At 41.5% G+C, this 27,510-nt stretch overlaps 2 protein-coding genes across 8 annotated transcripts in view; one reads left to right on the forward strand and one right to left on the reverse strand.

Annotated features, from left to right (window-relative positions):
- SENP7 (SUMO specific peptidase 7) overlaps positions 1 to 22,040 on the reverse strand; it is an 88,207-nt gene extending 66,167 nt beyond the window's left edge. For 2 of the 7 annotated variants that reach the window (XR_012897467.1, XM_075907651.1), the window contains exons 1-6: positions 20,975 to 21,121; positions 18,670 to 18,722; positions 15,044 to 15,151; positions 12,239 to 12,336; positions 1,644 to 1,841; positions 1 to 195 (exon numbers count right to left, since the gene is read on the reverse strand). Coding sequence is in view for 6 of the 7 variants with exons in the window: in XM_075907651.1 (XP_075763766.1) it covers positions 1 to 195; positions 1,644 to 1,841; positions 12,239 to 12,336; positions 15,044 to 15,151; positions 18,670 to 18,711 (641 nt within the window). In the remaining variant the exon portion in view is untranslated. Of the gene's footprint in view, positions 196 to 1,643; positions 1,842 to 12,238; positions 12,337 to 15,043; positions 15,152 to 18,669; positions 18,723 to 19,633; positions 20,082 to 20,254; positions 20,374 to 20,974; positions 21,122 to 21,933 lie in introns of those variants that run through there. The other 5 variants (XM_075907664.1, XM_006130713.4, XM_006130714.4 and 2 more) reach the window with 5 other exon arrangements.
- A 29-nt stretch (positions 22,041 to 22,069) lies between these two features.
- Positions 22,070 to 26,667, forward strand: LOC102450897 (putative protein ARB2BP). The gene is made up of 3 exons (XM_014577303.3): positions 22,070 to 22,670; positions 23,257 to 23,322; positions 25,609 to 26,667. Exons 1-3 carry the CDS (start codon positions 22,665 to 22,667, stop codon positions 26,665 to 26,667), a joined length of 1,131 nt encoding a protein of 376 aa, XP_014432789.2. The 5' UTR covers positions 22,070 to 22,664.
- The last annotated feature ends 843 nt before the right edge of the window (positions 26,668 to 27,510 follow it).

Here is a 27,510-nt window from a genome sequence, read left to right on the forward strand (position 1 = left end):
CTTTTAGATATAAAAGGGCTTTGATGAGGAGGACTTAATATATGACATGTCTGCAGGTTGGCAATAGATGAAGTTGGTTGACCTGATAGCAACTTGTCAGCATCAGATAAATTAGCATCTGTTATAAGCTGTTTCTTTATGTATTTTCTTCCAATTTTCGTCCTCAGGACATTCTTCAAAATAACTTTGGGTTGCCTGCCATACATATAACAATAAATGGTAAATGCTGCACTGAAATCTAGATAAGAAATTTTTGGCTGAATTCATGTAACTAAGTAAGTGACTTGGTAAACCAAATCATTACCAATAACTGTTCATGGTCTTTTACAGACATAAGTTCTCTCCATCAAGACTCTTAAAATTTAGGTCAGGTAGCTAACACAAAGAACAATGACAACAGACCACGGGTGGAAAGTTGGGTAGTCAAGAGGAGACAAGGGTGAAAACGATGTAACTTTAGTTCAGCTACAGTATATTAGCATATTGTTTCATGTAGCCTGTCTTTGCCATCTCAGAGGATTTAACATTTTCTATTCACATGAAATTTATCCCAGAATAACTTCCATGCAAAATTTCAGTACCAATAGAATTACAGAATGATCTTAAAAATTCTCCTAGAATTAGGATGTCTGCAATAAAACAAATCTTATTGTCAATCAGTGTCGTTCACTTACACCTCTAGCCATGACTATACGTTTAAGCATGTAATGAACTATGTAATTAATTTTGATCCTTCATCACAACTCCCAGGCATTACTCTGTCACAGATCAGGTGATTGTAAGACTGAGAAGAACATGTGTCAGGAGAGATGAGCACCAAAATTAAGTCAATCAAAAACATCAAGAGATGACAACATACATTTTACCAATGGTTCAAATGTACAAGACTATCCAGGTACTTAACATGTGCAATCAGTCAATTTGTTGTCTTGCATGGCTAATGGCTTCTTCCCTCAAACTCTGATGAGCACACGCCACAGTTCCCATTTCTTTCAGATGATGTACAGCCACAACCTTTTCTGAATTAGGTATAAATGATGCTGTATTCTACATAAGCCTTGAAAGCATCTCCCTCTGTCTTATTGAATTGAATCATATTAGTCACTTTCCAGCATAGCATATGGTGTCTGATGTCTTTCTTTCTCCTTTGTTATGCTGAGAGGTACAAAGTTCTTTCAAGGGAGCCTTTCTGTTTGCAGAGCAGTTATCAAGTTGCCCAAGTTAGCCCATGAGTAATCTGCGATGAGTATAACTTGGAAGAGTGTCAAAAATCCAATAAAGAACAGTAGATTTCTTTTTCTAGAGGGACAGTTAGACGTCAATGTATTTCACAGGGGTGATGAAAAACATCCATCTAAGAGAGCCCAATAAGCTGGACCAGAATTAATCATGCTTGTCCATTCAGGACCAGTTAAACACCAGCTCATTAGAAATCCAAGACAGCGGTTGGTACAGGCACTCAAGCAATATGATCCAAAGTGACAGTCACAAGAAAAAGGCTTGTGATCAAGACAACAAGTAACACCTATAATGTAACAAGAAATACTTCCACAAAAAACAATTAAAAATAAATTATTATTAGTTTTAGTCACATGAAGCTAAGGTCCAGGATGTTAAGACTTAATTAGAATTGAACAACATACCTTTTGGATATAAAAAGGCTTTGGAGAGGAGGACTTAATATTTGCAATATCTCTAGGCTGGCAACGGATGATGAGGTTGGTCGATCTGTTTGCAACTTGTCAACAGCAGATAAATTAGCATCAGTTTTAAGCAGGCTCTGTGTATATTTTCTTCCTATTTCTGTCCTCAGGATATTCGTCAACATAACTTTGGGTTGCCTGCCATTCAGATGATAAGACATAATAAATATAACGCTGAAGTCTAGAGAAGGTACATGAACTCAACGAAGTTTCTTTAAGGACTTGGCAGTCCCTGAAATAGAACTTTTCATCTTGGCTAGAGGTATATCTGCTCAGCTGATAACTTGCAAAGCTTCTCTTTGTATCGATGGAGAGTCAAGACTGGTTCTCTTTGATCAATGCATCCTTTTCAGGATTTTTCATTCCGGCATTAGTGACTAGTATTATATATGGATGGAAAGGGGTAAATTTTCAGTGCAGCAAAATCACTACACATGCTGTATTGCCCCTTCACAGAACTGGTGCTACCAGACCCTCAAACTGCACTGAATCTGTAAGCTATGAGCATCAAGATAGGCAATACCAAAGAATGAAAGCAGGGGGTCATGGTATGGCAACACTTTAAGGACAATAAAGCATTTAGTGACTCGTGCACAAATTCAAATTGAGAAATTGCTAGAAAATTATGCTATTATAATAACCAAATGTTTTGTCAGATTTTCATCTTGATTTTTATGTCCCAATATTAAAAACATGTCACCTATGTTTGAAAAATTACATGTAATTATAAATTACAAGGACAGCTCAAGTTACAGTAAAAGTTGCTTACATGAGTTGGGCTACATGACAGTTTCTTGACATCATAAATTACTTTCTTGGAGTAGCTAGTGCTGGAAACCACAAGAGAAGAGGCAATTCTTGATTTTGTCCTAAGTGGAGCACAAGATCTGAATATGGATGAATATAGCTGACCATTTTATAAGAGCAACCATAACATAATTGAATTTAAGTATCTTGTTGGGGGGAGAGGGGATGGAGAGAAACACCACAGCAGCCCACCTCAGTAGCATTTAATTTAAACAAGGGGAACTATACAAAAGTGTGGAAGCTAGCTGAACAGAAATTTAAAAAGGTACAGACCCAAAAGTGAAATGCCTACAAGCTACATGGAAAAATACCCTAATAGAAGCTCAAAATTAAATGTATGTCCCAAATCAAAATACATACTGTAGTAAGAGGACTAAAAAGTGCCACCATGGCTATACAAATTAAAAGAAGCTGTCCGAGACCAAAAGCATCCTTTAATAACCGGAGATTAAATGCTATTGAGGAAAACAGCAAGCTACATAAACTTTGGCAAAAGTCAAGCGTAAAAGATATAATTAGACAGCCCAAAAAAGAATCTGAAAAGCAACAAGCTATAAAGACTCAAAAAGTAACAGACATTTTTTTTTTTTTTGAAAAATGCATTCAGAAGCAGAAAGACCCCAAAACCACCGGGGGAGGGGCGGGGGCACTGGATTTTAGCACTGAATGCTAAAGAAGCACTCAAGGTATCACAGAGAAATTACATTCATTCTTTGGATAAGCCTTCACTGCAGAGAGATTCCCAAACCTGAGCCATTCTTTTTAGGTGACAAATCTGAGGGACTGTCCCAGATTGAGGTGTCATTAGAGGTGGTTTTGGAACAAACAAATACATTTAACAATAAGTCTCCAGGAACAGATGGTTTTCATCTCAGAGTTCTGAAGCAACTGAAATATGAATTTACAGAGATAACAACTGAGGTATGTAACCTATTATTTAATCAACTACTGACAGATGATTAGCCAACACCTAATGCCACACCAAGGTTTTTTTTTTTTTAAAAAAAAAGGCTCCAGAAGAAATCATGACAATTACAGGCCAGTGAGACTAAATTCAGTACTAGGCAAACTGGTGGAGACTAAAGAAAGGGATCATCCAGACACATAGATGAACATGATATGTTGGGGAAAAGTGTCAAGATGGCTTTTGTAAAGGGAAATCATGCCTCACCAATCTACTAGACCAGGGGTGGCCAACCCATTTAACAAAGACAGCCAAAACAGCAGTGGAAAAAATGCGAAGAGTTGCACCAGAATTGTCAAGCTTTAAAAAACAACAACAATCCCCTTCTCCCCAGAAGAGAACTGTTGAGCAAAACCAAAAAAAGTTAAATATATATATATATATATATATTTTATTTTGAAAGGAGGCTGTCCCTTTAAGATGGCCTCCATCTTGGGCACCATTTTTAAAACCCCGCAGCTCCAAACTGGTAAGCACAGGGAAGCCAGGGGATAGGGGAGAGCCAGCAGGGGGCGGGACACGCAGGAGTGGCTTTGCGAGCCTCACTTTTGGGGGGCAAGAGCCACATGCAGCGTGCAAGCCACGAGTTGGCCACGGCTGTCTAGACTCTTTGAGGAAAGCCAAGAAACAAATGGACAAGGGTGATCTAGTGACACTGTAACTCAGAGAGTCTACGACAACATCCCTAACATCATGAGATAACAGGGAAATTTCATGGATCAGTAACTGTTTAAATGATAGGAAACAAAGAACAGGAAAAAGTAGGAATAAAAATGGACAGCTTCCACAAGAGAGAGAAGTAAATAGTGGTGTCCTCTTAGGGTCTGTATTTGGATCATTACTGTTCAACATATTCATAAATGATCTGGAAAAAGGGGTAAACAATGAAGTGGCAAAATTTGCAGATGGCAAAATGACTCAAGATAATTAAATTCAAAGCAGACTGCAAAGAGTTACAAATGAGATTTCACAAAACAGTGCAACTGAGCAACAAAATGGCAGATGAAATTCAATGCTGATAAATGCAACATAATGCATGTTGGAAAACATAATCCAAACAATACATACAAAATGATGGAGTCTAAATTACCTGTTATCTCTCAAGAAAGATCTTGGAGTCATTGTGGACAGTTCCACTCAATGTGCAGCAGCAGTGAAAAAGCTAACAATGTTAGGTGCCATTAGAAAAGGGATAAGAGAAAATACCATATTGCCTCTATATAAATCTATGGTATGCTCACATCTGGAATACTGCCGATTCAATAGCTCCAGTTTCCATGAAAACAGTGGGACTGAGTGCTCCTTGACAAATGAAGCCAAAGACTGAGCACACAATTATAGGCAGGTGCAGTACCCTTTTTGTCAGGCTCCCCTTATTAACTGTGGGCTTTGGAGCAAAAATCTTTAGTTACCCAATAAGTTATACAAGCTTAAAAACACTGCTCCAATATGCAAGTCTCTGAGAAAACAATTAAAACCAGATTGCTGACTTGTCGGAAGGCAGAATGACAGCTACGTCAAAGGTAAGTCCATGAGACAGACAATAAGGAAGCTGTGAGACAGTAAGTCTGTAGACTTCTTAGGAAAGGAAAGCCAAGTCCAAACATTTTTTGTTACAACCCCAAAGCTCCTTAGCATCTTGCTACCATCCCAAAAAACAGACGTCCCCATTTACAAAAGAAAATAACCCAGAATAAACCAAAGGTGATGACTAGTTCCACAGCGTAAACCAACAAATGACATAAGAATAATATATCACCATTTGCCCAAGAATCTCAAAATTCTTTACAAATACAGAGTAGGATTATTTCTACTTTATAGAGGATGGGACTCAAAAGAGAAGTGACTGTTAGCTCTTTTGTATGACCACGAGCAAGACTCCTGATCCCGATTTTACTACTTAAATCATTAGTCAAAGTTGCTTCCCCAAAAACTACACCCACTGGTATCTCTACAGTTCCTGCCTCAGGAGCCAATTCTCCTCTCACTTATACTATTTATATACATTATTGTCAAAATCATTGAACTGAGTATGTTCTCATTTACATTGGTGTAAACATCATCAGAATCAGCCCAAAGTTTTACCAGAAAGTATAGCTCTACCACTAGCTCCTTCAAGTCCACCCTCCTGGCAGTAAACCAAACTTCTGTACAAGATACACAGGATGCAAAGTCCAGGATTTCCATGCCCCTGCAATGCCATATTAGAGAACAGAATAGCTATCAATTACAGCAGCACTTCAGAGAAAAGAGTCACCAGCCAGTTTTCTTATCTCCTGTGCTCTTCAACATGATGCAAGGTCAGACAGCCCCTTGCATCCTTAAGATGAAAGGACTGAGACTTAATGTACTTTTCATAATTAATGGGAAACCCACTGGCCATGTAAAATGTGAGCACTGCTGATATAAAAAGAACCTATGTATTTCCTCCCCCCGCTCCAAGATAGATGCCCTATAACATCAGTTGAGGTTACAGATAACCAAGACTGCATTCTTAAACTTTATCAGAAAACAAGTATCCACTCATATCTTGCAGAGCAGGTGCAAGGAACCATTTCCAAAATAAGCTTGTTAGCAACAGATAGTAAGGGTTACATCTTTACGATAGCAGTGTTACTATTTCACCCAACCCTGACTAATATGTCAGTGAATGCTCACAATATCAGGCTAACAAAAAACATTGACACCTTTTTCAAGAAATCCAGGTGTTTTGACAAAATTTTCTCCAAAAGGAAAAACTACGCAGACAAGAATCAAAAGCTTAAACAATAAATGTTCCTTTCCTATGTACTCTACAGCAAGTGCTGGTAATTAGATGCCAATAAGGCATAGTCCCAGGTCCCAATAGCTGCCACTGAAAGAGCTGTATCTCTTCCATTAAAAACATTAAAAACCTCGTGTGTGTGTGTATACACACACACACACACACACACACACACACACAAAATTAAAGTTCATTGATCAGATATATAAATAGTATAGTGTATTTTACAGCATAGGTAGTAACAATAAGCTGCTATTTCATCATAGGAACTTTAAGTGGTTTATGGCCATTAATAAATAAAGAGTGGTAAGTGATTTGAAAATAGGTTTAGAAATCAAAACTCTCTCTGTGGCCTTTGGCAAGTTTTTTCACCACACTAAGTCTTATTCTACCCCTAAGTAAAATGGGAAAACAATGTACTTGCTTCACTGGGGTATTGTGAAGATTTCTTAGTAGTTGTAGTGCATTCTAAATACTAAACCACAGCACTCTTATTAAGTAGTTATTACCCCATTTTATAAATGAATAAATTGAGGTACAGGGAGGTTAAGTGAATTACTGAAGATCACACACCTTTACTGGGAAGAAAAGCTAGGCATCTTTGTTCCATCCTGTTGCTCACACCTCTAAACCACAGTCCTTTCTGAATAATGTGAATGCAACAATACTAATAACAATACTCAAAACCAAATATATGTCTCAACAATTCAACAGCAAAATCTTATGTTGAATAAATTAAAATCAAATTCTCAAGTTTCAGTTGAAGATTATACATCCCTAAAATAAAACAACAAATTACCTCCCCTCAAAAGCCGTGTTTTAAGATTTTTCATTTGTCTAATAAAAGTCAGACATTCACAGTTGGGAGGGAGGGAGGGAAAGGGAAATGTTCATATCAGAAAGATGCACAACACTGCATTTTGTATTTTTAGTCTCTACTACTAGCTCTCAGACTGCTGATTAAAAATGTACCATCTCTTTCAGAGTTCATGTGCCCCTCCATTTGATTCTGCAATAAAGTTATAACGCTGATCAGATCCATTGAAAGAAAGTTAGTATTCTACAGGAATATTTGTTTCCAGTAAACCTGCTCTAATGAGTGTAATGGATATTCTAGGAAAGGGCAGAATTAGTTTTTTCACCTACATCAGTGATTCTCAACTAGGGGTACATGTAGCCCTGGGGCTACCTAGAGGTTTTCCTGGGTGTACATCAATTCATCAAGGTATTTGTCTAGTTATGCAAAAGGCTACATAAAAATCACTAATAAAGTCAGTAAAAACTAAAATTTCATGACTTGTTTATACCCCTCTACAAACCATACAATTAAATGAAAGTACAATATTTACATTCCAGTAGATTTTATAATTATATGGCCTAAATAATGTCAGCCATTTTTCAGTAAGAGTGTGCTGTGACTCTTCTGTATCTGATTTTGTAATCAAATAGTTTTTAAATGAGGTGAAACACGGGGTATACAAGACAAATAAGACTTCTGGAAAGGGTACAGTAATCTGGAAAAGTTGAGAGCCACGGATTTATACGATATAATTCCAAGATTGTCACTCTCTGGCTATATCTACACTATGAGCTAGGAGCATCAGAGAACTAGCACAAGTATAAATGCACCACAGGCAGCAGCGACATGGCTGCGCCATGCCACATACATACCCACTGGTTTCAGCTGAGTTTGTACTCAGCACAGCTAAACCATGCTTCCCGAAAATAGACAGGATATATGTCCCATAAGCCCATGGTAATTGGTGTTAATTATATTACCATCTTGAATTCTTTATTAATGGAGTCCCATATCAACTTTCCATTATTTTGTCTTGGATTGATGGCAGGCTGATAAGCCTATAATTACCCAAGTCAACCCGCTTACTCTTTTTAAACACTGGTACAATAGTAGCTTTCTTCCAGGCTACTGGAATTCTCTCACTGTTCTAAGGCTTATTGAAAAAAAAAAAAACCAACATTAACAGCCCCAAAAGCTCCTTAGTCAGCTTTTAAAAACTTTGGGTGCAAGATATTTGGATCAGATGATTTTAAAATGTCTTACATAAATAGCTACTATTTAACATCCTTCTGAGTTATCACTAGAACAGAAAGCATAAGACAGGACACCGTTTTCTGTCCCCCCCAAATCCAATACAGAAATATTTATTGCACACTTCTGCCTTTTCCACATTATTACAATTCTGTCATTTCCATTTAACAATTGACTATACCATGGTTTTCTGCACATAACATACTTTTAAACTGCTTTCTGTTTTCCACTCTGCTAGACAGAGCTTTCTTCCTGTGTCTTGTTGCCTCCCTTAGCAAATTTCTACATGGCTAGCTTCCAATTAATATTCACTTCTATAAACTTTCCCTTTCTTCCATTTGTTTTATATAAAAACGGCTTTGATTTTCTGTTATGGATTGTACCTCAAGGGCTCACCTGTGAAGAGAGGAAGGGCACCTCTCTCATCCCAGACATCCTTCTCTGGCTATAGATATTATTGTAGCACCAGTCTGGAGTGACAGATGCATTCTGTCAGCTGTAAGAGTTAGTGAGATAGCTCCCCACCTTCTGGGCACAACCACAGTCCAAAACAAAAGGAAAGCCAAACAAAATAATCTTGCAACCTACACAACAGTCTGGGATTACCCTACTGTTCCTTGCAGGGAAAAAGGCAAATAGTCTATATGAAGGCAGCCAGGTTCCCAACTCCTTTGAGTATCTGAGGAGCCCAGGCTTAGCTTCCCAGGCTCAAATGAAAAGAAAAGCAAGATTAAGTCTTTACCTCTCCAGAGTATCCAAGCAGCAGAGGATTATCAACAGCTTTCTGGGTAAGCAGTTCTTACTCTATGGGGCTAGGGAAAGCTATTCTTTAGCTCCACTTCTTCTTGAGTGCCACACTCGACTGGGGCTGGATCCTTCCTTTTAAGGAGCCACTAGTCTCCATGTGCAGCAGGTTGGGGGCTGACTAAGCCCAGAGAAGCTCTTTATCCCCTTTTAAACAGAATTGGAACACGTCCCACCAAACTTCTCCTGTAAGCTGGGGGGATGGTTGTGGTTTTGTTTATACCCTTTTCACTCAGTTATGGCATTTTGGACAGCTGGTAAAATACTCTTATACAGTTCCCAATTGACATTTATGACTTTATTTACTTTCTCCAGCTGATTTGGCCCATAATTATTATTAGGTTTGTGAAACTAGCCCTTTAAAGAACACCAGACTTTATTCTGTTTGTACATCAGTGTAATTAAGTCATAAATCACTTGCATCACTAAGCAACCAACAATTTACAGTTCTGTGATCAATGTCTGTCTATCAAGATGAAATATAATACCCATTTTCCCTGGGTTGGAGCAACTTATGAACTTAGGAAATGGTCCTCTATCATTTTTTTAAAACATCAATTATGTTTTAGTATTGCCAGCATGCTGAAGGTCTGATGTGTCACTCAGACTCAAGTCCACCGTGATATTTATTTCAGCAGTTCTGAAACTGTGGGTTAGGACCCCAAAGTGGGCAAAGATCCAATTTTAATGGGGTCTCCAGGGCTGGCACTAGACTTGCTGGGGCCTATGGCTGGCTGATCCAAAGACTGAGGCACATAGCCCAGGGATGAAGCCCTAAAGCTTTGGCAGGATAAGCAGGGTTTTGGGCCCAGTGTCTGAAGTGGTGTGATTGGGCTTCAATCTCCCTTCCCAGAGTTGTGTAGCAATTTTGATTGTCAGAAGGGGGTTGGAGTGAAATAAATTCAGATTTCTCAAACGTTATTGTATCTCTTGTACATTAACTACAGGTGTTTAAGGAGATGGTCCTGTTCTCTATTTTGTGGCCTATAGCAGATAAACCATAACATGGGCCATTGTTTATTTCCATTAAGATGTTGACCCATAAATGTTCAAGTTGATTTACGTTCAAGCTGTCAGTGACATGAAAACAGATCATGACTTTTTTTTTTATACCATGGAGTACTATTTCGCCTGCATTTTTGCCCACTTCATTCTTCCTAAATGCCATTTATTATTTCAATTATATTATCTTTCCAACAGGTTTCAATAATACCAACTAAATCAAGGTAATACTCAAATAAGCAGTAATTCCTCTCATTTATTACCCAGCCTCTTAACCCTGGTAAATATGCAATTAAAGAATTATTTATCATCATATCCCTCGATTAATTTTGTTCTCAACATCTCATTTATCTGTACAAACCCTTCTTTAAAAAAAGATTCTGGAAAAAAACAAATTAACATCTGAAAAATTGCTGCCTAACTATATTACCCATTGTTTTTTACTAGTGTGTCTCCAATGAGTTATTTAACCCTATGACTATGCACCTCTCTCAAATATCAAGTGAAAGTAATTTGTGTAATAGATTCCAAAAGTATCTGTTTTAAGTGTCCTAAAGTTATAAATGGCAGTTGAAGGTCTACTTCAGCACCCCAAGAATGCTATTTGGCGTCACAGAGAGAAACAAGCAGCCCCCACTAGAATACGATGTCACAACACAAGGGTTCCAATAACTCCAATTTTTAAGTTGGATAGAGTGGAACAGAAAAGCTTCATTGTTTGCAGCTAATGTTAGAAAGCCAGAGCAGACAGTTGTGCCTTTGAAGAAGCAGGAAAATTAGAATTTCTGTTAAACAGATCTGTTAAACAGAGTCTGGGTGCACTTTAAAGACTAACAAATGTATTAGGGTATATTAAGTAGCTCCTTAAACTGAGCTGCTTCTTCAAAAATGTGCACTTCTAGATTCTTTTTGTTTCAATAAACCACTCTATAAATGCATTTATTTAAAATACTAGCCCTAAGACAGAATTATCCTGATTCTGTAATTCACAAACTAGAAACATCTGGAATAATCTAATTGTTTAAATTATGTAGATGCAATCCTACCATTAAATCAAAATACTTAACTTCTGTCACTAAGATTGACTCTAAGAACTCTAACATTTTGTTTAGTCAAATACTAATTCCTTTCCTTCTGCATGTTGACTTCCCAAATATGTTCTTTAACATATATAACCATCTGACTGCTGTGGAGTACATCTTCTATGTAATTCACAATTAACATCAAGTGCAAATCACAATAAGCCTGTGCCAAAAAAAGGTCATTAATAAAAATGATTCACCACTTCAAACCACCTCAGTTAGAGATCCTGCTTGTTTCTAATTTTGCAGTTCTTACTGCTAATCATGTTGGTTGGCTTTGTTTTCCTCTGACAGCTGACAAAGCCAACTTATTTATTATCTGTCCGAGATCTCATAGTGATGTGCGTATTCAAAAGTGATCTGAAGATGGATTTGGAAAAACCCCCACAAGAGCAGCAGCTGCTGGAAAAATAATCTGTGCCTCAAGAGTAACCGTCTTTATCTAAGAATCTTAAAGATTTTAACTGGCATAGATTACAAAAACTTGAAAAAACCTCTGTGATCCGCTCATCGAACCTCTTATATAACACAGAACATCCAAATTCCTGACTTAACTACAGCTTCTCTCCAACTTACAAACTGGTTATGGACCAAGCAATTGGTCGTAACTCGGTTTGTTCGTGGACCCCATTGAGTTACACGTGACCACGCTGTTCGTAAGCGCGGATCGCGTTCGTAACTCAGCGTCTGCCATTTACGACAGTTTTGATCATAACTGTGAACAGTCGTAAGTCGACCATTCGCAACTCGGGGACCCACTGTACCTGTTAGATTTGTATTCTTAGTTTGATGCTGCCATCCAACCTTATGAGAAATCTTACAACAAAATAAAGCTTGCAATCAATTTGTAAATTTATACTAGCATATGATTACTAAATAAATATATCTCTAGCCATTAATCTCAATTTGGGCTTTCTATACTGCTATGAAAGTAGCATTTGTATGACCCTAATAAATTGTGTGGCAGTTAAAGATACCTGTTCTCAAGAAAGGTTTAAAACACCCAGAATATGTAAAACACTATAATGTAAAATGAGCTAGTTTTGATGCGAGACATCTTACCCAATTGTTGATCCTTCACCAATGAAGCGGGGTCTATCGAAGTCCCTTTGTCTTTTCCATTTTAGAGAAGACTCTTGATTCCGTGTCCTTAATTTCCACTGGAATTAAAAAAAAGTGTAATAATGAAGAAGTTTTTAGACATAATTTATTATTAATCTATCAGGAAGAAGTAAGGATAGGCGGAGGAGTGAGAAGGACAGAACATAAAACAACTGCTCATGTAAAACAGGTGATGAGCAGCAAAGAAAGCTAAACATTTGGCTCAAAGATAAAATATTGAAATCAGTATGATTTTCATCACCTCTATCCATGCCACAATCTTGTCTTGAAGAAAACCTGCCCTATATCTAAGAAATTTGACTTTGTCCAAGATAAGTAAAAATTCACAATCTGTTTTAAGACAAGAATGCTCAAACCATGTGCTTGTGTAGTGGGTTTGTTCAATATTAATCATGAAACAGTAAGGCACCTGCCTACATTAATTCCCTTAACAAATTACTTAATTTGAGCTAAGTCATAGACACAGACTATGGGGCCTGGAGCTGCAAGTGGCTTTTTAATCCATCTCCTGCTGCTCTTTGCTACACATTGTATGGAGCCTTTTTACAAGCCTTTTTACAAACATGTCTTTGTTTCTATCTGTAGAATGGGGTTGTATTTACCCATCTTTGTAAAACATTTTGAAGTAATCTTGTGCATTACACTTCCTTAAGATTAAACAGCATTATTATTAAAAGGAACATAAACTGAGGTGACTGCGAGGCCCAGAATGAAGCTCTCAGATGTATAGGCTGAAAAGAGCATGGGGAAGCTGCAGAAAGCTAAAAGCTGTCCATAATAGAAGCCGAAGTGTTTCTTAAAGGTGGACCAAGATGAACAACCAGGAGGAGATAATCCTACACCTGAATTGCAATGAGACAACAAGTCCTGCTACAACTACTTTCCAGAATAACTGTGAGAGTTCATTGAGAAGTGAAGCCTTGAAAGGAGGAAGTAGTTGGTGAGACTCATATGCCTTATTCCTAACTTTTGGGCAATTCTGAATCTCTTCTGAAAGTACAGAACACTGGTATGCACAGGGTAGCAAAGATGTTAAAACCTAGGAGCAACTGAATGCAGAAACTGTGCTTGCAGCAAAGCCAAAGATAACAGAGATACAGAAACTGTAAATACACACAAGAACAAGAAACTAACAGATCAGTGATGTTTAAAAATAAGAACAGCCCTTGAGAAGTCTGTAAGTGCAACTTCAGACTTGGTAGCATGCAAAGTTACATGGCAAGTATAGAGAGCCAGGAGCCAAGGACACTGACAAGTCTATGCATATGAGCTTTATATCCACAGATATGAGTACAGATATTCACAACTCAGTTTTGTGGATGCAGATACAAATTTTGTATTAAAAACTCTGCAAATGTGCTGATATTAGCTTTATATGTGCAGGTATCTGCAATCACAGATGTGGATGAAGATATCCATGGCTCAGTTTTTCAGATACAAATTTTTGTATCCCTGCAAGGCTCTAGAGTATACCAAAGAATGACAAGGCAGTTAACTAGTGAGAATTCTGTTGCTTCCAAGCACTCTGATACTAGTTACCTGCAGGAACACAGACCAAAAAGGGAGGAGAGGCTCTCAGAGTTTTATTTTTAACTACCTAGATAAGTATGTTAGCAATAAAGCGGTGGCTAGTTTTAGTATTCCCTGCTTTACATATTCAGTAACTGGGCTAAGAAATATCCTTATGAATCTGGTCCACAGGTCACCAGCCACTTGATAGACATCTCTCTCCTGAATATACTTTTTTATAAGCTTCATGTCAGCAAAGTAAGCCACTGGTTCTACAAGATTGTGAGTCACTTGAAGACAATCAGTATGTTTTACCAATCAAAAAACCCACACCACTTTGTTAGGAAATAGACAATCAACACATGACCACCTAAACAGCATGTTCCCCTGTGCCTTCCCCTATATGTGTTATGGTAAAAGCATATCAAGGACAGTTTTAAAAGCACCTACAGATCTAGGAGCCAAGACTTTCAAAGGGACTTGTACTCAAAGGTCCTTTATGTTCATCTGAAAGCTCCACAACTAAGCTATTTGGGGCAGGGCCTGTACCATTGTTTCTATTTGCACAGTGGCTAGCATGCTGTGGGCATTATCAGAAATAAAAGTTTCAGTGCTGAGTTTAAATTCTACTTAATAGCACTGTAATCCCCACATAATAGAGTATCTTTATATCTCATTTAATGGCTTCTGAAAGTAAATTACTTGGTAATTATTTGTTTCTATAAATGAATGAGAAGATTAAGACAGATTTTCTTTAAGTCCCATCTCTCAGACTCCAGGATCACAGTTTTAATTTTTTTTTAAAGTTTCTACCACAAATGATTCCAGAGAAAAGCTTGACCACGTGACATAATATAACCTGAAAACTCAAATCAGAACACAAAATTAATCGCAAAAGTAGTTTTAAATCATTATTTTAAATATAACCTCATGAGAAGTATTTTGGATTTGGGTGGTTTTTTGTTTTTGGAGACTAAGCTCATGGTTTTCAAACAGCTGGCCTGCCAATACTACAATCAGGCTCTGATACTGTAATCAACCATATGTATGTGCATAGACCTGAGCCTCTGTTAAGTCAGTAACAGCCCCACCCACATTCCTGCAATTGAGACTTTTTTTCTCTATATGAAAGATAATACTCAATTTCAGAACAAACAAGTAATATATAATGTGTTCCTAATACATCTCATTTTAAAAAGTTTCAAATAGAACAGACTGTAAGAAGCTTCTATTTACCTCTTGTAAAGGGCAATCCCATTGGTGGGAGTCTGTCAGCCTTGACAAAGGGGACTGAAGATGGACATCCTCTGACTTCGAGTTAGGTTTCTTCTTTGGTATGCGAAACTGGGAAATAGAGCATGTTACTTTCATATTCATTATGTATACAGGTCAAACCTGTCTAGTCTGGAACCCTTGGGACTGGACCAGTTCCAAATAAGAGAATTATCTGGTCCACAGTAGGTCAATATTGTAAGCAACATTACTAACACATTCACTGCTAACTGTACTGTTAGAGGACATTTGGGGGTAAATTAGAGTTAAGTAACAGCACAGAACACTGAGAGCTAGGACTGGTGGCTATAAACAAACTTTATGGGACCCACAGAAAACTTGGCCACACCCATAAAAAGTCAACATCTGGCTAACTAAAAATCATTCTGGACGACAGATGTTTCTGGATGAGAATGTTCTGGATTAGAGAAGTTCAACCTGTATTAAAATCAAATGATTCAACTCTCTACTGGTGCTGTGAATTCATGCATTCACACCCTTCAAGCCAAATTAAGAACATGGTGAGAAATACTGACTAACTTGAATTCGAACATAGTACTCTTTATGGTCCTCTATTCCTGGTTTATCCTTCTAATCACATTGGGCACTGGAAACTTGGTTTTAAATCTCAATAGACTAGAGAATGCGGAGCATAGGAATAAAGGAACTCCTGAATTAAGTTTATTAACTACTCCATGAATGTGCCTTTAGGACAGGGGTCTCCAAACTACGGCCCGCGGGCCAGATGCGGCCCGCGAGGCCCTCTCATCCGGCCCGTGGAGACCTTTTTGTCTGGCCCCGCCTTCCGCATGCCGGTGTGACGAGGCGACTCCCGCCCGTCCCTGGGGCGCCGCCGAACGGGCCCTTCTTGCCGCGGGGGGGGGCCCTGTCAGGGGTGTGCGGCGTGTACTCACGCCGCGCCAGGGCAGGAGAAGCGGGCCGCTCCGCTGACAAGCAGCCGCGCGGCGGCAAACGGCGCAGGGGGCGGGGGTTAGCACGGGCGGCGTTCCCCCGCCCAGACTGACAGGGCAGCCGGCCAATCAGGGGGCAGGATGGGCGGTGGTGGTAACGCCCGCCCGGCGACATGCGGGGGAACGTGAACCCCGGCAGGAACTTTAAAAAGGTGACCCCTTCCGCCCGGGGGGGGGGGGGGGAAGGAGTGAGCGGTGGCAAGCAGGAGGGGAGGACAGCGTGCAGAGGAAGGGGAGAGCAGGGGGAAAAGCCCCCCCCTTCTCAGGAGTCCAGACCCGACGGCCACCCAGACGGCAGGACCAGCCCCGGCGGGAGGGGTGGGCGTCTGGATATACGACCGTCAGCCTGACGGACGAATCAAAGGTGACCGCCCCACGGTGGGGGGAGGTAGAGGGTCACACGAGGAGGGAAAGGAAGCAGCCCAGGGCAGAACTCGTTAGAGTTGGCGGGCTGACGAGTGACGGCAGGAGCCCCGTCAGCCGGACCGGAGCCAGCTGGTTCCGTGTCCTTAGGGCCCTGGGCTGGGGCCCGTGAGTGAGGGTGGGCCCGGGCCCCCCTTTCTCTCCCCTTCAGCACTGGAGGGAGTGCATGGTCAGAGTACCGGCCGCGCTGCGACAGAGGGCGCAATAGGCAACTGAAATTCCCTGTCGTGAAAGCGGCCCCCGAACTGCTGTTTGATAGTTAATGCGGCCCTCGGGCTGAAAAGTTTGGAGACCCCTGCTTTAGGATAAAAACAGATGCACTCTCCACTTATAATTTCCTTAGGTCCTTTCTGATTCACTGACATCCAATTTCATCTTTCCATTAAGCTGGCATGCTAGGATTAATAGAAAGAAAACTACAATCTTCTAAGAAATCAACCTACATTCTCTAAAAAGAAAGGTTTAAAAACCCCCTCAAGAACAATTAAATCCCAAAACAATATTTCCGAGTTGACAATCAACATCTACATATCAAAAAGTACTCAGATAATACATGCTGGCATGTATTAACATTCTCAGCTTTAACAGAATGAAAACATCCTCTCACACATTAAAAAAAAATGCATGAGCTCCAAACATTCACAATTAAGCTTCTAAGATGAACATGAAAAAGGAAAATGAGCAAAGTTTAAAATCATCCATTATTTAACAAAAATGAAATTCAAAGTCCCATATCAGCTTCCTACTGAAATAAGCTTTTTGGACCTTGATATGCATGGTAAAATACTCATTTTAGATTTGTCTCCATTAGCCTAAAATTTGCCACTTATGGCAGCAATGGTGGAAACATTAGTGTAATCAAGTGGTGGCAGGAGGTATATTTTTAATCACTGTACTACCTAGCCCAGCTCTACACAGGGTTAGACAAAGTAGTTAAAAAGCTGAGTGCTATGGGTTCTTTGTCTCCAGCAGTGTATCCAGTGTTGCTGTCAGTAGTTGACTTGTGCTAGTGGGGGTAATACAGAAAAATTTAGGAGTAATAAAGGTTAACAGACAATTTCTGGTGTATTTTTGTGGACCATTACTCTGAATATAGATCTGTTCTTTGGCATAACAAGAATGTTCTTCTTTAGGACAAGAAGCAATGGACTTAAATTACAGCAAGGGAGGTTTAGGTTGGACATTAAGAAAAACTTCCTAACTGCCAGGGTGGTAAAACACTGGAATAAATTTCCTAGGGAGGTTGTGGAATCTCCATCACTGGAGATATTTAAGAGCAAGTTGCACATCTATCAGGGATGATCTAGAGCAGAGCTACTCCACTTTTGAAGTCCCCGAGGCCACAATGATACTCACAGCACATGTTGAGGGCCACAACTTAAGTGCAAATATATAAATGCAAATATATATGCAAATATATGAAAATAGCTTCTTTTACACCAACCAGCATGAATACAAAGCATTTCCCACAATACCCTGGCACTCTTGGCACCTCCTCCCTGAGGGCTAGAAATGCCGACACACTATACCAGTCTGTTCCATACAGCCCATCTGCTTGTGTCTTTCAGTGCTCACCCCAGCTGGGAGACGCCTCGCCATTGTGGAGCATGTTCCCAGTGGAGGCCATGTTGAAAGGATCCTACGCGTACGCCACATATTGAGCCCCGCGTAAACTCAAACTGCACCACCAGCTGCAAAAAAATGCAGCCCGGGTGTTGAGTAGCCCTGATATAGATGGTGCTTGGTCCTGCCCTGAAGGCAAGGGACTGGACTGGATGGCCTCTTGAGGTCTCTTCCAGTTCTCGTATTCTATTATTCTATAATAGTTGCAGAATCCAGCCCTAAAAAGAAGCCATGTGTAGTCTCAATGCCTTACAAAAGAGTGTATTGAATACAAAATAAAAAGTACTTTAATCTGTACTTAATTATTGTGTCTATATACTAACGTCTATATTAGCCTTGCACTTTGAATTTACCACTTCGCTATACATCACCTCTCCCTACCCAAATATGCCTCCATCGAGTAACGTATATTTATGCACATGAACATGCATAAATGAAGACTTAAATTGGCTCTCTGGGGATGGCAACCCAATAAAATGAACCTTGCAGGATTCATGATTGCAGTTTCTGGAATTTTTGCAAGAACATAATGCCAGGGATGAAGAATTTTCTTATAAACAATACAAAACTTACATTCAGATGACCTGACGTAGGAGTTTTTCCATTTCCTTCCATAACTGTCACTTCTGTAAATGGATATGGATACAAAATCAATTTAGTAATTTGTACTTCATTTGTTCAGAGTTTACAAACATTAGCCAATTAATTTTCTCAATACTCTTGGGACAGTTGGAGGTAAGCATCCCCAGGACTTAAAATAATTTACTTGCCTCTAACAAGGACAAAGCTTTTCCTGACCAATAGGGTTGGGTGGGGAGGTGGGAGACAAGACAATATTAACTACCCCAGAAGCTGAGTTTTCATTAAATAAAAGCTTTAGTCCAGAAAGGGCAAACTACAGCTGACCATCTATATCTAACTCATCAGACTCTTCAGTCTGGATCCTGAGCTCCCAGTAGGGAGTAGGGTCAGGATAGTTTTGTAGGAGGAGCCAATCAAACTTGTGAGCAGCACATCAAGCAGAGATTGCTAGTCCTTGGGCCTGTCCCCCTCCACTTCTCCTCCACTGTCCAGGAACCTAATCTCTCCCAGCTCCCTGGACGGCACAGTAAGTGCACTGCAAGCCACAATGCTCCAGGCGATGCAGCAGCAATTCTGGCCAAGCAGCTCCGCTGCAGCGTCGCTAACCCAGGCGCTCTAGATGGCACAGTCAGAGGGTAGCGAAGGTTCCTGGGAGGAAGGGAGCAGGGAGGTAGGATAAGAGGTGGGAATTTCCAGAAGGGGTGGTTATAGGCCAGGGCAGAGAAGGTTGGAGAGGGGGCAGCGGCCAGGCCACATCTGGCTGTTCGGGGAGACACAACTTCCCCTAGCCTTCCCTACCAGGCCCTCCATACAAGTTCCCTATCAGATGTGGCCCTCAGTCCTGAAGAATTCTTCCATCAACCCAGTGCTGTCTACACAAAGGGTTAAATCGGCTTGTCTAAGATGCTCAGCATAGTGGATTTTTCACATCCCTGAAAAATGTAGATGGGCCAACCTTTTTAGACGACCTTTTCACAGAGCCAGAGATAGAATCCAGTTTCCTAAGGCAGCATCCAATGGCCTTTAACATTAAATCATTGGGAACCAGCAACCTCCTAGTGCCAACTGTCTGATAAGAACCGAATATCTTCTTACTCATTTGTCAAGGTTTGTCACATAAGGTCTCTACTGACAGCCAGTGTCATTCTGGTCATCATAATCCTTGCAAAATGTATGTATGGATAATATGTAAGGAATTATTTATATATATTGAAAATTATGTTCTTGAGAATTGACTTGTCACCAGATAAACAAGTTTGTCTGCCTGGCTACATGTAAACTGAATACTGTATGAATTGGAAAGGATGTCTGACAATTTCATTTTCCAGTCCTCAAGTTTGTAGTTTCAGTGAAAGTTTCCTTGAACAGCCCAGCCCAGCCCAGTCCAGCCTCCTTTCCTGTCTCATCTGTCTCTCTCCCTCCCCTCTGCCCATCATGCTCTCCCACCCTACAGAGTCCCAATCCCAAGACTTGGTCTAGTCTTACTGCTGCCCCTGAGCCAGCTCTTTGTCCCAGTCTCTTGCCCAAACACTCCAAGTTCTTGCCCTGCACCATGGCTCCTCGTCAGATGTCTTACCTTCCTTTTCCTGCTACCCTTACTGGTTCCCCAGTCCCAGCTGTCAAATGGGGATAATACAATTTCCACTTCTCATCGGGGCATCGCACGGATTAATTCACACATGTACCGGGCACTCCGACTGGAGGGCAGCACCACAGGAAAGCTTGCACCAGACGGGAGCCCTGGCTCCAAGTGGTTCCGTGAGTCTCTAAGGCTTGGCTTTTGCCCCTCAGAGGCGCGATCTGTTTCTCAACTGGCTCGCCTCTCTCAGCGCCACCCTTCACCCGGACGGGACGCAGTTATCCCGGGGTAGGCTTAGGCACCTTATACCAGAACCGCTCGCCCCTGCCGCCGGCACGCTGCTGCGTCCACACTGGCCAGGCGGGCTACCTCCCTGGCCCGACAGCAGACCCCCACCCCGCCGCGGCACAGGAAAGCCCGAGTCCCGGGGGGGGGGGGGGGGTCGCCTCCAGCCCCGAACAGCCTGTGGAGGCTGCAGGGGACAGAGAGGGTCTCACAGGGCCCCTGCGCCACGGCCCTGCCGACGCCCCGCTCCCCTCCCGGGGCCGCGTCTCTGCCCCAGAGCCCGTGCACTGGCGCCAGGCTCCTCAGCGCAGCAGCCCCGGCGGGGCGCGGGCGCAGGGGGCCAATGGCCGGGGCCGGGCTGCACCCGCCGAGACCGGCACCGGGCCCCGCGCTGCTGCCTCCCGAGTGTCTCCCCCCCCGCCGCTCGCTCACCCGGCCCGGCCCCGCCACCTCCTAGCTCCGCTCGCCGCCGCCGCTCGCCCGGGTCCCCTGCCGGCCGCCAGCGCCTGCGCAGCTTCCCCGGCTACATCCGGGCCGGGCCTGGGCACCACCCCCAACAGCCCGGGACTTGCCGCGGCTGCCCCCTCCCGTCTCGGGGAGCGCAGAGTCCGCACAGAGACCTGCCCCCCCACAAGCACTGGCCCCAGCTACCTACCCCATAGCATAAGCCCCCTTCCCGCCCAAGCCTCCTCCCACTCCTAGCTAGCCCCACCGAACACCAGCCTCTTGCTCTTCAGACCCCCCCACCCCAAAGCGCCACCGCATACCGCCCCCTCCCCGCTCCCATATAGCTCCAAAATGCTGGGTCTCACAGTGTGCCATAGCGTCACTGGCCCCACCAGATCTGGCCCCCCAAAGCCTCTCACACCACCCACGAGCTCTGCTGAATACCATCTTCTCACACTACCCCGCTTGCTCCCACCAGTTTCTGAGTTTACCCCCCTCAAAACTGGGTTTACTCTTATCTTGCTGCTCTTTCTTTCAGTGTCACACCAATGCCCACATACTGTGTTCCTGTCCCCTTCAACAATTAAATACCCTACTTCCCTCAGAATGTAACCATCTTTTAATTTTAACTCTCATTATTGCAACACAGAGAAGAAATAAATTCTTGTTTTGCCTGGATTTCTAATAAATCACCCCAAAGACACAGCACTCATAACTTAAGGAAACAGAGCAAATTAAAGGATGAGAGTTGGGCCTGCAACTTAAATACAAGTTCCCTAAAAAGCAATCTATTATTTAATTTGACTGAAATGTGGACCTAAGAAGCACATGGCATCAATAACAAGTCCTTCCCTATAGGAATTGAAACTCCTTGGGGAATTGATCAAGAAAACACACTCCAAATATATAACTGCTATCAAAAGTTCTCATATCTTGTCACTTACAATCAAGATCAAGAGAGAATATAAAGAGGCTGGAATTCAACCTTAACTGTACTTGAATTCATGAAGCTTTATTTTTCTGGGCCTCCTGTAGGGTCAGAAACTGCAAGTATCTTCTTCTGAATGTAGATCTATTGAAGTCACTGGGACACAGGTGTCCCTCCTTATGGCTCAGTGTCCATGGCTGGGATCTAATAAATTGCATTTCTGATTATAGCTTTCAGCAATTACTCACCCTATGAACTTTATGTTAGTACAGATGAGATATAAATGTTTTCAATGTTGTTTCTGAAAGCAAAATTACACACAGCCTTTGATGTGGTATTGAAAACAATATTTTCCTTCCTTCAGTAGAACTTAAACGATTTTTGTTTCAGGTCAGGGAAAGTACTTGCTGAAAACCAGTGCTGGCAACTGTTCAACTCAATATTGTACAAAAGGTTTTAATTTTTAGGCTAGCAGGGGGTCCATTCAAAGTCTTAGAATGATATTTTAGATCATAAATTGCAGACCTTTAACCCCCAGATATGTGACCTAACAGAACAGTTTTTGATACCTTTTACAGGCCCCAGTGGAAGTACATAACAAATAAGTGAAGTTAAAAGATTGAAATAACATAGGCGTCTGTTCTTTAAAAGAGTTAAGTTTTCTCCAACCTCAGACTCAAGGTTTTGCTTTTCTAGTGACAACGAAATTTACAAGAAAAAGTGGTGAGACAAGTGGGGTTTGCTGAGATGGAGGTAAACTTGCATTTTAAACCTTGTAAAGGACAGTGTTGTTTATTTTGTTTTGCAGTAGTGCTCCAAACATGCTAGGTGCTGTACATAATATCACCAGAGATCTTACAGCTGACACTTATGTACTTTTGGGGGAAAGTGTAATTTTTCATTTGAATATATATCTTGACATCATTTAGTGTTTGTAAAAGATACATATTGACAGCACTGAATACTGCACTCCTATTTGTTTATATCCACAAAACATTGAAGCACAGACTGGAGCCCTTCATCACTATAAAGTTTTATTCTAGCACGCAGTGGTTATTGTAGTGAGACTGCATTGATAGCCATCTAAAGTCACTGTTTTTTAAATCTATAGATGTTACAACAAAATCCTTTTTTCCAACTAACAGGTTTATAATTTTCAATTTGTTTTTCATCAAAGAAGTTGTAAGTATAAATGACTGTAAATTGCTTCAAAACTTTACAGTTAGCATCCTGGCTGCATTTTGGGGGGAAGCGAGTTGGGGAGGGCTGTGGAGAAATGTCACCACCGCCACCACAACAACAAAAAAAGACTCATTAATATGTTATTTCATAAAAACAGAATCCCAACACAGAGCTGAATGAAATCACCGGTAGCACTTCCCAGTGCCCTAAAGTAAATGTGGATGTAAGTATATGTTTCAAGTTACAGTTACAGGATTTAATGTGGTATCCTATAAATCTCTTTTTTGGAGGGGGGGTTGAAATTTAAAGAATAATAATGTAGTCTGGAATAGGGGAGGGGGAAGTGCTGTGTACCACTAGGCTTTGATCCTGGGGTTATTTTGGATAGATGGCAGTCTGCTAGCTAGCAGTTAGGGCTGGCACTAGGGGGCTTAGGGAGCCAGAATGTACCCTGGCCCCAGTCTCCATAGCCACTGTGAACAGCTGAAACAGCCGCCTGCCATGTAGTGACTGCTGGAGCTGAAGCCGGATATTTGTGGTGGCTCTGGAGGCCAAAGGCAGCCTGGTAATATTATATTTACATATTCATTATTTGCATAATAAATATTCAAATATGCAGATAAAATGTTGCTACTCCACCAAAAGTTTGTGAATGAGTTTTCTGGTCTGCGATATAAAAAAGGTTGGGAACTACTGTGCTAGGGAACAGTTTCCTCCTGGTTCTAGACTCTGCCATCACTTTATTCTGTGTAGTCTCTTACCCTGACACCTACCTTCAACTACCTCCCACTGTATCCTGTTAAGGAACAGACATCCATGTATTCAGCTCCTCCTATAGAAAACTTAGGGCTTGTCTCCATTTATGCTGTGGAGATCGATCTCTCGGGGTTTGATTTAGCAAGTCTAGTAAGGGCCCACTAAACTGCCTGGCCCTGCACTTCAGAAGGATGTGCAGTTTAGGGCAGCTTGGAAGAGTAGCTAGAGGACTAACACCAGCAGCAGTGAGTGACCCAGCCCGCCCCATTTGGCCTTTCCCCTCTGGTGTCATGCAAGGGATGGGGCAGAACCTGGAAAGAGGTTGGGTGGACCTGGGATTTGGTGGCGGAGGAGGTAAAATGGGGGCAGAGCAGGGATAGAAATAAGTACAGCAGGTGCAGAGTCTTGTAAGAAGCGGTGAAGTACAGGTGCATTGGGGATGGGTCACTAATTGCTCCCAGTGCCAGGCCCCCTGGTAATCCATAGACTCCTCAGAACCCCACATTCCCCTGAAGTGCGGGGCTGGGCGGTTGCCTGGTCTGTCCTATGGACAGGATGGCTCTGAAAATATAAACCAAGCACTGATGGAGCTTGGCCCATGTTCCTGAATATTGGTGGAGCACAGGCACCACAGGCCCATATAATTAGTCTCCTGTGCTCTGTGGTGCAGGAGCCAAATTAGCAATCAGCATCACCCAAAAGTGCCACAGTAGTGTAACTTCATTGTTTCATTTACTATTTTTATAGGTGTATATATTAGTCACACAGAACATATTATTATTTTACCAACTACAACTGATTAATAATATATTAAAAGCATCCTGACTGATTAATGACTTAAGACTGGTTAATAATTAAATTGCAGAGTGTTTTAATACTATATGCTGCAAAGAGCTGCAGGGGAGACATTAAAGAGCCACTTGTAGCCACTCTGGCTACATCTACATTGGCATGATCTTGCGCAAATACTCTTTAACGCAAGAGGGGACTGGACAAGATGACCTCTCGAGGTCCCTTCCAGTCCTAGTATCTTATGATTCTGACCTAGGCCATTTTGACAGGCTATTGTCTAACCTGTTCTTTAAAACTTCTCACTTGTATTTAAATCAGTTCTCCGTGCACAGTTTTATTCAAATCATTTATCAAAGTTAAAATTAGTGTACAGAGACAGAAAACAAAAAAAGAAATTGTTTAATGGCCATGGAAGTTCTGGGTCAGCAGCTCTTTTTGCTGCTAGCACAGAATTGTCAAAGTACTATTGCAGCTGTATTGAAGGGCTAGATTGCACTCATCCACTTATACAAAAGGGAGGAGACAGACAGAAAAATGGAAAACAGTATAGAGCTTAAAAACATTAAGCTGTACACAAAGCCTAAAAGTACATCAAACTCTTTATGTTGCAATTGAGTCATTACTGTAAAAGGCAATAAAAAGTACACTACCTAAAAAAGAGGTTCTCAATTTTTTTTCAGTCTTAAAATAGATTTTCTTGTGGACTTTCTCCCATTCCATTAATGACTTGTGTATTACTTTGTCTATTCTTGATCCAGTAAACTCTTTTTGGCAATTATCACAATTGTCTGTGGCAAAATAGATAATGTGATTTAGAAACTAGAAGTCAGGGAGTAGCCAGTTCATTGAAAACTAGCAAATGACCTGTGTGTAGTACATCTGCCACAATTTGAGTATCAGTGGCCTAAGAAATTATGTTTAAAAAATAAAGTCTAGTTGATTTCATCTGTTTTATTTGTAGAAATTGCAAATGGAGCAGGAGTTAAGCTTCAGGAAGCTAGTAGAGAGTTCAGAGTGTCCAGAGCAACTGAAATATGACTTCAACAAAAATGGGGAACTGAAGCATCTAGATACCAATGAACCCTTTGTCTTTAATTATTATAAAAATGCACATGAGCGAAATCATAAACGCTATCAAATTCTGGGGCATCTCATTACACGGTATGTTTATGAACTCCTGGAAAGAGTCTGCAAGCTGCAGAAAGTCAACATCCCAACCGATGCTTCAGAAGATGAACCTAGAAGTTTTTTTTTCATGAGCGAAAAAGCATTAACTAATTCCACGAGCCTAATTGTGCTCCTACAAGACCGTGGAGTCTTTCGGGCTGGTCAGTGGGGGCAGAAGACCATAATCCATGAGGGCCTGGACCAAGGAACTCAACTACCATTCATTAAAGTGGCCCTTCAGTGCTATGGAGGAGTTATTGTTTTAAATCCCAATGACAATTTCATTGATCTGAAGATAGAAGAGGAGTGGTTAAGCTTATCCATCAAGGAAGAATCTTCCTCTGTAAAGTCCTCCTGGTGGATCCCGAAGAGGTGCAGCAGTAGCCCCGAAGAGCACACCATTTACGTTTGGGATCATTTTATTTCAAAGAGTGCAGCCAAGAATGTGGCCTTTATTGCCCATGGATATGGAGGCTTGGTTTTCATCAACCTGCTCATGCAAAGAACATGGGAAGTGATGAGTAAAGTGTATTCTGTAGCATTTATTGACTCCATGCACCACACATTACACCAGGCAAGAGATAATCCACAAGTGCAAGAATGGATACAGAAACATTGCCGTGAATGGATAACAAACAGTAAACCTCTAGATAGGCCCACAGGTTGCCTTGTAAAAGTGGACTGTCCTACAGTCTCTGCTGGGACTGAAAAATACATTTTAGCACCATCCTCTGCCTTACAGGCCATTTTCAAGTACCTGAAGAGCATGCTGAAAGCTAAGAATGCAATAGCTTTTTCTCGTTCTCCTATTATAACAAGAAGCAGCACAAATAAGAAGAATGGCAATACATAAAAATGCTGAAGTATTTTTTAGGACTGTTTTCCCTCTTCAAAACCACTACCTGGAAGCTTGAAACTGAAGCAGCTATGTTATTTTCCTTGCATTGCTCAATTATTTATGGCCATAAGGCTGGTTTTGGGTTTCCAATTTTTATTGCTGTTGACAAACCAATCAGGAGAACACAAAGTTATCACTAAACATTAGAAAAGTTTTCATTTTGAAAGCTAATTCTTGCAGTTTAAAAAAAACGCATGTGAGCTTTAAAACTGAGCTCATGTTATTCCTGCAGTTTAAAATGGTACATAGTCAAAGTGTTAAGTCACAAATTACAATCTATGCTAGGGATGTAAATGAGTAGTTGAGTATACGATTAACCAATAAGTCTACACTTATCAGTTAATCTTCTTAATTACTTGCATTTCTCCCACTCCCTGCTGTATCAGAGGCAGCAAGTGGGGGGGAGGGGAGCAGGAGTCAGTGCTCCCCCCAGCACCAGCTATGTGGTGTCACCTCCCCTTCATCTCCCCCCCACCCACCCCTGAGACACCAGCGCAGGAGGGGGTACCAAGGGAGGCTCCCATAAAGTATGTGCTTCGCAGCAGCAGCAGCAGCCGCCCCTATCCATGGGAGTGCAAGGTTGGACGTGCCATGGACAGAGGCTGGGGTCCCTAGCAGCGGTCCATGGCCAGGCCGGATTGCTGCAGGCAGAGACTGCTTTGAGGCAGCCTTCTCCTGCTCTCCTCCCCTGTGCAGCAGCCTCTGTCCATGGCAAGCTCAGGCAGCCTGAGAACAGGAGTTGCTGCCATTGTATCAGAAGCAGCAGTGCAGGATGGAAGGGGACTTCCTGGGAGTGGG

Source organism: Pelodiscus sinensis, chromosome 1 (genome assembly GCF_049634645.1).
Source record: "Pelodiscus sinensis isolate JC-2024 chromosome 1, ASM4963464v1, whole genome shotgun sequence".
Taxonomy (NCBI): Eukaryota; Metazoa; Chordata; order Testudines; family Trionychidae; genus Pelodiscus; species Pelodiscus sinensis.